This window comes from Cebus imitator, unplaced genomic scaffold (genome assembly GCF_001604975.1).
Source record: "Cebus imitator isolate Cc_AM_T3 unplaced genomic scaffold, Cebus_imitator-1.0 Scaffold4, whole genome shotgun sequence".
Taxonomy (NCBI): domain Eukaryota; kingdom Metazoa; phylum Chordata; class Mammalia; order Primates; family Cebidae; genus Cebus; species Cebus imitator.
The window spans coordinates 14825169-14837088 of NW_016107319.1; the positions used below are offsets into that span (position 1 = coordinate 14825169).

General features: G+C 34.3%; 1 protein-coding gene across 1 annotated transcript in view; it reads right to left on the reverse strand.

The window, feature by feature from the left end:
- IQCM (IQ motif containing M) overlaps positions 1 to 11920 on the reverse strand; it is a 490160-nt gene that overhangs the window by 344351 nt on the left and 133889 nt on the right. The window contains 2 exon segments of the mRNA XM_037740696.1: positions 2825 to 2932; positions 7070 to 7165. Coding sequence (XP_037596624.1) covers positions 2825 to 2932; positions 7070 to 7165 — 204 coding nt within the window.

Sequence of the window (11920 nt, forward strand, 5' to 3'; positions counted from 1 at the left end):
AAAAAAAAAAAAAAAAAAAAAAAAAAAAAAAAAAAAAAAAGGTGGATCTCAAAGACAAACAGATTTGTGGTTATAAGAGGCCACGAAGGGCATGGAGGAGAAAAGACGAAACGAAGTTGATGAATGGATATAAATACATGGGTTGCTAGAAGAAATAAGACCTACTGTTAGATAGATCAGCAGGGTTACTACAGTTTACAATAATCTATTACATGTTTCAAAATAGCTAGAAGAATGGAAATGGTTTTATCATAAAGAAAAGACAAACATTTATGGCAATGGATGTCCCAAGAACACTGATTTGATCTTTACAAATTGCATGAATGTATTAAATAATTATGTGTATCCCCAAACTATGTACATGTATTATACATCAATTATAAAAAAAAAGAATCAGGTGATTATAATTTGAGTTCAGTAGATTATCGGGGAAAACTGTAATATCTACATTTCTTACTATTTACACATTATCTTATTAAATAGAGCTCAGTTACTACATCAGATCTTCATTGAAGTTATAACTTATTACATAGTTATAATAATAATGTGGAGAATAAGCTTTGTTGTGCAGACTCTTTAGACTGTAGCCTTAACATGAGCTGAAAACAGGGATAAAAAGTATTCATTATTTTTCACTAAACACACAAAGTATGGACTACTCTTATTCCAAAAAGTAAATATTTTTCAACATTTTACTAATAGCTTACACAAAATAAGTTGCTGGCCACAATCTTTCAGATATGTCTAGCCTTACTTTAAATATGTGTAATTATAAAAGACTCGTGTGGTTGGAAATAAAACAAAAACTTCACAAATAACAAATCAGTGAAAATCCTTATTCTTATTTTATTAAAGATACATTTCATTTTAAAGGAAAAAAGAACACCTACCCTATAACATTTAGAAAGAATGATTTTTATTGTAATTTTTTTTACTTGTTCAACATATTCAAACTTCCAACTCTCCATGAAGTTATACGGGTATTGAGAGACTTATAATATCATAAAATGAATAATCTCCTCAACAATTTGTTTTTAAAGCATATAAACTAAACTGCATAACATTTTATGTATTTTGATGATATCTCTCCAGTCTATGTATAATCAATTTTTAAAAAGAACTGTAAAAGCTAGTGTCTAGTATTTTCTCCATTTTCTTTTCTTTAGCCGTTATTGAGTTTTAGCCTACTATGCAGAGACAGACACACAGATAATACTGTAGTATACTTCACTTGGGTGGTTTTTCCTTTTTAATTTACATTTATTCATTCATTTAACATATGTTTTTTAGTGCCTACTATTCATGTGTCATACACTGTAATAAGTATGAGGAGTCTCTTAGCTTCTATAAAGTTATGGTTCAATTAATAAACATTTCACATTTCAGCAGAACATTTTTGCATGGGTAGAACCTTTAGCAAATTTCAAAACTTATCACATGAGTGACTACCAATTCTGCCAGCCTTTTCCATTCACAATTTCATAAGAATCTGTAGCTAATAACCGGGATTCTTTCAACAAATATTTTAGAAACATTTTCTATCTTTTGTTTAGCATTAAATGAACTATGGCCTAGCACCTGTATATAAGTTCCATAAATACAAAAAAATAAGACTTAGGTGAATTTCAACATCCAAACTAAAGCCTTGAGAATTGCCAAGTCCTTCAAAGAGCTAAAAAGCTTCTCTGCAAAATGATGACACAAATGATTCATCTGAGGCGAATGATACTTGAAGACAGAAGGTTTTATCAACCCTTAGATCATCCTGAATATATTCTAAGTGTCACAGAATAAGTAGAACTTTAACTTACAGTAAAGAGCTATAGAACACAGCTTTCAGGGAGGTCTGATTTCAAGAGTATTATTTGATAAAACTATTACACCCATTAGACCCTAGTCTTGTATGAATATTTGCCTACATTTACTTCTACACATGTATATTCAATTCTAGAATCAATTGAGACCCACACATTATTGTATTACCCTAGGATCTCAAATTATCTAATAAAGCCTTAAAAGAATTTAAGCTGTGAACCAATGTAACAATCAAAAATGTAAAACACATCTATTGCGTATCTTCAACATTCTGACAGTATATTTACAAATTTTAGTTTTGGTGAATATTGACTGGAATAATGAAAATGTGATTCATAAAATTGGTTTGGAAGTGAGCTTCCATTTAATGCTTGAATTCCTTCTATAATAATTCAAACAAATAAATGTTCATAAAATTATAAAGGACATCATAGGCAGAAGTGCCTTGAGAACCCAAGGAGGGGTTTATTCAGAAAACTTTTAAAAATCTCTTATGAAATCAATAAAAGTCCCACTTTACAAGACAAGTTTTCCCTTAATGACAGCCTGAAGCTCATGAGTAACAAGTTAAAAAGAGGGAAAACTACAAAAAAGTAGCTTTGAATCAGTAGCCCCCTAGGTCTTTAAGCCGTTCAAGTTCCAGAGAGTTTTTCAATCACACTTAAAGGACCTTAAAGAATCATCTATAGTCTCTTTTAAAGATCTATATGTATTTTTTAAAACAACAATAACTCAACTGTAAATAAACTTTTAAAATTACAAGAATTTGTCTTCATAATTTACTACAACCTTCATATTTTTAAAAATCCAATCTCTCAATTTCAGATAAAGGAGTGGAAAACTAGTTATTACTAGTTGTTTTCAAAGTCTGCTTATCTTTGATACAGTATGTGAAATGAAAATAAAGCAAATAACTCTGTTCAATACTAGCTCTTTGTTTTTGCATTTAAATGAATGCAAAATAATGAAAATCGATGTGCTGCTGTCCACATTTATGTACAAGACTCACCAGGTTCTTTCAGAAGTTCCAAGGTAGAGGTCCCAGGTCGTAAGTAAAGATGGACAGGAAAGGGAGAGAGTGATTCCAACATTCTGTTTCCAAAACATGAAGGTATATCTTTAAGTGATTTAATAATCCCTATTTTGTAATACAAATCTTCAACACTAAAATTGTAGGACTAAATGCTAATCACAGAAAACCACTTGTCCTTGGTCAATAGGACTACACCTGTTGTTCCCTCAGTGCATTGCAGAGTGAATATTATTAAATAAAGACAAAGTAATACCAAATTTTGTTGGTTCTGAGATGAATAACAAATAGGAACGTTTGCTTTCCAAATGAGCCCAAACTAGCAAAAATCAGGAAAATGAACGAGCATCATATCTGTCTATTTCTTCAGTGTTTTACAAGAGATTTTTTTAAGTAGCATGTGTTTCTAACATGATTTGGAGAGCTTCAATCTAAACAGCTGAATAAAGTCAATCACCACTTAGAAACCTTGGAAAATGTGAATAAGCAAAAAGAAAGAAAGTTAAAATCTTCTCTAATCTTATCATCCTGATATTTTAGTAATAATTGCAAACCCTTCAATGCTTCCTAAAGGCCAGCATTTAAAGCACTATTCTAATCCCTTTTATATGTTTTACCTCATTTATTCCTCAAAACAAGCATGTAGGTATTTACTATTATGATATTCATTGTAAAAACGAAGAAACTAAGACATTTGGGGGTTAGGTAGTATATCATTCAGATTATTCCAGCTAGAAGTGGGTGGGTCAGGATTCAAACTCAGGCAGTAGGACTTCAGAATCCATATTACTATTTCATACTGATTTCATTTGTCATGATTAGCATGTTAAATATATTTCATACCTTTTCTACGTTTAAGTGTACATAAATGCATATGAACTTTTAACCTATTATTTTGTACCTAATATATCATGGAGATCTTTATAAATGTACAAAGGTACAAGTTGTTATTTTGACCCATTACATAGAATTCTGTGTTATTTTGGCCCATTACATAAAAATCAATTGTATAGATTTTAACATACTGATGGCTTATTTACCAGTCTTCTTCTGCGGGATATTTACTTTCTTGTTGTTTATACACAAGGGTGAAAATCTTTGAACATTCATATTTGTGCACCTATCCAATTATTTCCTTGTGTTACTATAAATGACTAGAAATGAAAATGTTGGTTTAAAAAATGATATAAATCTTATGTAAATTTCTAGCATTTTAAAACATTTGCCCAGAAAAAAAGCATGGTGTATGAAGGAGGAGACTGTTCAGAGATTTACATTTGGCACATAGTAGGCATTCAGTAAATAGTAAATAAATAACAATAGGATCTATTAATTTAACTGTCACTCATGTGGTCATGCCCACGGAGTTGGCCAAAAGACTGAGATATCCCTTAAATTGTATCAAGGGAAAATATAGAGCCTTGAGTACGGCAATCAGTTTTATAAAATTCCATTTGAAATTCTAGAATGTTTTTATATATCATGAAGAATGGTGCCAAGTTTTATTGATCAGGTATAATTTCCTTTGTTTTCTAATATCTGGTCCATACATTAGTATTATTTAATCTCCAAGTTAGAACTAATTATGTATTTTCAATTATTCCCCATTAATAAAAGATTCTAATGGAAATAGACCATTCAACCACTTAAGCAAAATATTTTACAAATATTAAGATGAAATGGCAGTTGTTTCAACACAAATGTGAAATGCCATGAAGATCCTATCATTATTTTATAATATCCTCATTCTGTTCCTAATTAAACTGATCAAAATAACCTAAACATGAATTGTCTTGTAACACAGGAAACTCACTGATCACAAAACTAGGTGAAGAAGTCCGGGCTGACTTGCCTGAATTACAGAATGCATTTACAGAAATACAATTTTCATACTTTCAAATGCACCAAATAATATCAACTAAAAATTAGCACTAGTAAATAACAGATTAATAAATGGAAATTTGGATGGGAAATTAAAATTTAGAATAAACCCATATCTATCATCATCATAAAAAGAGTATTAATGTAGGACAATCTTTGAATTTAGAATTCAAAGGTACATTGAAGAACTTGACTTTCTTAAACTTATATTGAAGTTGTAGAAATATTCAATTGTGTTTTCCCTTCATGGGTCAAAAATAGACAAGTTTAGAAAAAGGAAGAAATCATATATTTATAAAATTCAATCATGTTCATATTTTGCTCAATGACATTTCTTTTCTTGGTCAACATTTCAATAGTCAACCCAAAAATATGATAGTCATCTTAACAATCAGTATTTTCCAAGGCATCTTCAGGATAATTTTAAGTTGTTTATATACAGCTTTTCTTACAGGGCGTCTATTTAACTTAAAAACCTTTTGGGAGTTTCATGAAGAGTTGAGTCATTCATACTAATTAGTTCTACAGACTGTCCGTGCATTGTTAACAATCTCCTACCTAATTTCCCAACTGATTCTATTATCTTTCCTTCTGCTTATATTCTCACTGCTGTTTCCTTATCTTCATTATGTGGTAAACTAGATTTCAAAAAAAATTGGTCTAGTGACGTTTTATTTGTCTAGTTAAGCACAGGTTTCAAAAAATCCTTAGTCACTATGTCCCAAAACACTTATTTGTCTTTCCCACTGCATTCCCATCACACTTTTAACATTAATGAAATGAAGCTAACTGCTAAAGTAAGAAAGAAGTTACCACCATCAACTAGCTATAAATAAAGACAAGGCAGCCCAGGTGTATTGAAGTTCAGGCTTTATATGCCCTGGACTGTCATTGGGAGTACATGCACTTGCTCTTAATTTCAAAGGGTGTTGATCTTCCTCATTAAGCAGGACATGTTTTCATTAAAAATGGAAAATTAGGGTGTCAAGGGACCTTTATCTTCTACCAGTTGCAGAAGAAACAATTCTTTGGGAAATATTCAACTCTCTTGAGAAAGACATTATCCTGAAAGATATTATACCTGATCAGAGGATAATAAGTGCTTCACTTGTCCCTAAAACATTATTATTTTGCTATGGCTTACCAGCCTCATCTAAAGATACTGAAAATATTTTCAAATGAATTCAGTTAATCTTTTCAGTTAGTAAATGCTGACTGGAAATTCTAAACAATTTGGCTAAATTGCTGTATTAACTACTCTTTTAGGAGCTACCACTCTGCCAGACCAACTTGGATCTTGAGTTAAAATGGATAACTCAAAGTCAGAAAAGAAATTTATTAAAACTGGTAAATTTCCAATACAATAATTTATTTTCTTTGAATTATTATCTTCCCTTATCTTGGGTATAACCAAACCTTCAGTATTAAGGTTGTGTATATATTTCATTCTTTCAGATTTGAGTACTGTATCACTCTTATGCCAAGAAAGTGGTTACTCTGAGCATGGATCTTCTAGTATTAAGCACACAGTTCACAACTTGAATGTTGGAAGACCCACAAAGTTCTTTGTAGCCTTGCCGGCATTTCCTCAACTAACTTATGGCTGTAATAATTACCCCAAATTTCTGACCATGTCATAATATTAATGAATTATTGTAAAACAAGCCACTGAAATGTACATTTTAGCAGAGAAGAATTTACTGTCTATAAGTGTAAATGTTCTTACAAAATATGTGCTGAAGGGCTTAGAGGTTCTGTCTGTAGCTTCAGGGCCAACTACTGTGTATGTAATTTTAAAGTTATCTTGAAGACGATTATGCTATTTCACGCAATAATTAGGAAAAGGAACTGACCCATCTCCAGACATTTTTGGAAAGCAGAGGCAATGCTCAAAATTCCTGTAATCAAACTATGTTCTGTAAAAACAGCCTCACCTTCTGTTAGAAAAAGACTAACCTTTAATTATTAGATTTAGAAAGGAAAATTATAACTTACTCTGCTCCATAATTGCTGCAGATGAGTTATTAAAATTCTAAACTTATGTAATATTATCATAAAATATGGCATTTTTTTCTCAGGAAATCCACAAATTGGATTCAAGCTTATGCACTGTAAAACCCAGATGGTTTACTTAACTACTCAGACATCCTTCAGTTCAAAAGTTAACTGAACTGAAAACTAAAATTTTGAAAATTGATACGCTTTCAGGAACTCAAGCAGAACAATAAATTAGCTTCATGTATGGGGTGTTAAGAGATAGACTTGAGAGGCCATGACAGTTGATCAGGGAATATTGGCAAATTAGAAGAAAATATACAGTTTCTATAGGTTAGCTAATTATACATTACCTGGACTTCTGAAAGTGCTTGTGCTTTGCTGTCTCCATTTTCTTACTCACTGGTTCAATATTAGTCATGATTTTGTCCAGTTTAACTTGTCCTGAAATGTTTTTTAAGTTTTACTTGCATATTAGTTTTCAAATTATAAATGCATTTTTCAAATTCAATTGCAAATCACAAATTTTTCATAAAAAGAGCTGTAACTTTTTAAAATACTACTAACACAGAGACACTAAAAAGCACAATTGAGCAGTTTTCTTCACTCCATGCTACTCAGATACTTTGCAATTACTAAACTTTAGGACTGAAAAGTACAGTGCAAATGAACTGCAGATATCAAAAAGGAGATTGCTCTCAGACAAATGGCTGTAACAGCATAGCACATATGGATGAATACAAACAACCTCATTTATACATATCAGTATTATTATAATCATTGTCATCACAAAGCTTACTTTTTACAGAAGGGGCTACTACTTTAAAATAATTTGGAAGATCATTAGTTCCTGCAAATAGGAACACTGAGTGCTCCAAAAATCTTATTATTTGATAGAGTAAGACTAAATTCCACAAAAGGCAAAGGTTCTACATTTAAAAAATCTAATTGGAGAGACACAAGATGGCCGAATAGGAACAGCTCTAGAGTGCAATTCCCCAGCAAGAACAACACAGAGGGTGAGTGATCACTGCATTTCCAAAAGAGTTTTTACTGCCCACAGACCAGGAGATTCCCTGGCTGAAAAGTGCCACAAGTTTCCAGCATGGCTGTTTCAGCTGGCACCATGAGTATCCACACTAAAACTCACACAAATCTGGGTAGCCATTTCAACTGGCACCTGGAACGCCTGGGAGACAGAGCCGCTTATTCCAGTGAAAAACAGGGGGCTGAAACAGTGAGCCAGGAGATCTGGCTAAGCAGGTCCCACCCCTACAAAGATCAGTAATCTGAAACGCTCTAGATTGAGAGTTTTGCAGCATGCGCAGCTGGACCCGGGACGGTCCAGCTTGGTGTGGGGAAGGGGGTCTGCCATTACCAAGACAGTCCACCACTAGGGAGGCAGTCCACCATTACTGAGGCAGTCTGCCATTACTGAGACAGTCCTAACTTTGCCTAGGCAAACAAAATTGCAAGGAAGTTTACACAGCAACTGTACAGAGCCCATGGCAGCTCAGCAATGCCTCTGACTAGACTACCTCCTCGCTGGGCAGGGCATCTCTGAAAAAAGGCAGCAGCGCATTAGGAACTTATAAATAAAGCCCCACCCTCCCACGACAGAGCACATGGGGAAAAGACAGTCATGAATGCTGCTGCAGAGACTTAAACATACCTGCCCAGCAGCTCTGAATGGAATAACAGAGCTCCCAAGACAGCACTTGAGCTTCTATAAGGGACAGACTGTCTCCTCAAGCAGCTCCCGACTCCCATATATTCAAAAAGACAACTGATAGAAGAGAGCTCAGGCTGACATCTGGTGGGTACCCTTATGAAAAAAAGATAACAGAAGAAGAAACCAGCAGCAACCCTTACGGTTCTGCAGCTGCAATAGATGATCCCCAGGCACACAGGCTCTGGAGTGGACCTCCAGCCATACTACAGCAGGGGGACCTGACTGTTAGGAGGAAACCTAAAAAGCAGAAAGAAATAGCTTCAACAGCAACAAAAACAACATCCACTCAGCAACAAAAACAACATCCACCAACTACAAAGACCACAGGTAGATAAATCCACAAAGATGGGAAGAAAACAGTGCAAAAAGGATGAAAACACCAAAAACCAGAACAGGTCTCCCCCTCCAAGGGATCACAACTTCTCACCAGCAAGGGAACAAAGCTGGATGGAGAACGAGTCTGATGAAGTGACAGAAACAGGCTTCAGAAGGTGGGTTATAAACTTCTCTGAGCTAAAAGAACATGTTCTAACCCAATGCAAAGACACTAAGAATGTTGAAAAAAGGTTAGATGAAATGCTAACTAGAATAAACCGCTTAGAGAAGAATACAAACGACTTGATGGAGCTGAAAAACACAGCATAAGAACTTCACAAAGCATACACAAGTTTCAATAGCTGAATCGACCAAGCAGAATAAAGGACATCTGAGATTAAAGATCAACTCAATGAAATAAAATGAGGAGGCAAAATTAAAGAAAAAAGAGTGAAAAAAAATGAACAAAGCCTCCAAGAAATAAGGGATTATGTTAAAAGACCTAATTTATGTTTGATAGGTGTACCTGAATGTCACAGAGAGAATGAATCTAAGCTGGAAAACATTCTTCAGGATATTATCCAGGAGAACTTCCCCAATCTAGCAAAGCAGGACAACATTCAAGTCCAGGAAATACAGAGAACACCACAAAGATATTCCTCAAGAAGTGCAATCACAAGGCACACAATTGTCAGATTCACCAGGGTTGAAATGAAGGAATAAATACTAAGGGCAGCTGGAGAGAAAAGTCAGGTTACCCACAAAGGGAAGCCCATCAGACTCACAGTGGATCTCTCGACAGAAACCCTACAAGCCAGAAAAGAGTGGGGCCAATATTCAACATCCTTAAAGAAAAGAGCTTTCAACCTAGAATTTCATATCCAGCCAACTAAGCTTCTTTAGTGAAGAAGAAATAAAATCCTTTACAGACAAGCAATTGCTGAGAGATTTCATCACCACCAGGACTGCCTTACAAGATCTCCTGAAAACACTAATCATGCAGAGGAACAACCAGTACCAGCCACTCCAAAAACATACTCAATGGTAAAAACCACTGGCACAATAGAGAAACTGCATCAACTAACGGGCAAAAGAACCAGCTAGCATCAAAATGGCAGGATCAAATTTACACATAACAATATTAACCTTAAATGTAAATGGGCTAAATGCTCCAATCAAAAGATGCAGACTGGCAAACTGTATAAAAACTCAAGACCTATCAGTGTGCTGTATTTAAGAAATCCATCTCACAGGCAAGGACACACATAGGCTCAAGATAAAGGGATGGAAGAAGATTTACCAAAAATTGACAGCAAAAAAAGCAGAAGTTATAATCAGAGTATCTGATAAAATGGACGTTAAATCAACAAAGATTAAAAGAAATGAAGAAGGACATTACATAATAGTAAAAGGAGTTCTTCTTCAATGCAACAAGAAGAGCTAACGATCCTAAATATATAGGTACCCAATACAGAAGCACCCAATACATAAAGCAAGTTCTCAGAGACCTACTAAGAGACTTAGAGTCCCACACAATAATAGTGGGAGATTTTAACACTCCACTGTCAATATTAGACAGATCAAGACAAAAATTAACAAGGTTATCCAGGACTTGAACTCAGATCTGGACAAAGCAGACCTAAAAGACATCTACAGAACTCTCCACCCCAAATCCACAGAATATACATTCTTCTCAGCACCACATCTCACGCACTCTAAAACCGACCACATAATTGGAAGTAAATCACTCCTCAGCAAATGCAAAAGAACAGAAATCATAACAGTCTCTTAGACAACAGTGCAATCAAATTAGAACTCAAGATTAAGAAACTAACTCAGAACTGCACAACTTCATGGAAACTGAACAACTGTGTCCTGAATGTTGACTAGATAAACAATGAAATGAAGGCAGAAATAAAGATGTTCTCTGAAACCAAACAAAATGAAGACACAACGTACCAGAATCCCTGAGACACATTTAAAGCAGTCTCCAGAGGGAAATTTATAGCAATAAATGTTCACATGAGAAGTGAAGAACAATCTAAAATCAACACCCTATTATCAAAATTGAAAGAGCTAGAGGAGCAAGATGAAAAAAAATTCAAAAGCTAGCAGAAGACAAGAACTAACTAAGATCAGAGCAGAACTGAAGAAGATAGAGACATAAAAAAAACCCTTCAAAAAATCAATAAATCTAGGAGCTGGTTTTTTGAAAAGATCAACAAAATAGACTGCTAATCAGATTAATAAAAAAGACAAGAGAGAAGAATCAAATAGATGTAATAAAAAACAAAAAGGGAATATCACCACCAATTCCACAGAAATACAAACTACCATCAGAGATAACTACAAACAATTCTATGAAAACAAACCCGTAAATCTGGAAGAAATGGATAAATTCCTGGACACTTGCACCCTCCCAAGCCTAAACCAGGAAGAAGCTGAAACCCTGAATAGACCGATAACAAAGGCTGAGGTTGAGGCAGCAATTAATAGTCTACCAACCAAAAAAATCCAGGTACAGATGGTTCACAGCCAAATTCTACCAGACGTACAAAGAGGAACTGGTACCACTCCTTCTGAAACTATTCCAAACAATACAGAAGGACGGAATCCTTCCCAAATTATTTTATGAGACCAACATTATCCTGATACCAAAACACAATAGAGACTCAACTGAAAAATAAAACTTCAGGCCAATATCTATGATGAATATAGATGCAAAATTCTTCAACAAAATAGTGGCAAACCGATTACAATAGCACATCAAAAAGCTTATCCCTCATGATCCATCAGGATCCCAGGGATTCAAGGCTGGTTCAACATACACAAATTAATAAACATAATCCATCACATAAACAGAATCAATGTCAAAAAACACATTATTATCTCAATAGATGCAGAAAACGCCTACAACAAAATTTAACAGCCCTTTATGCTAAAACTCTAATAAACAAAGTATCAATGGAACGTATTTCAAAATAATAAAAGCTATTTATGACAAACCCACAGCCAATATCATACTGAATGGGCAGAAACTGGAAGCATTCCCTTTGAAATCTGGCACTAGACAAGGATGCCCTCTCTCACCACTCCTATTCAATATAGTATTGGAAGTTCTTGCCAGAGCAATCAGGTAAGAAAAGGAAATA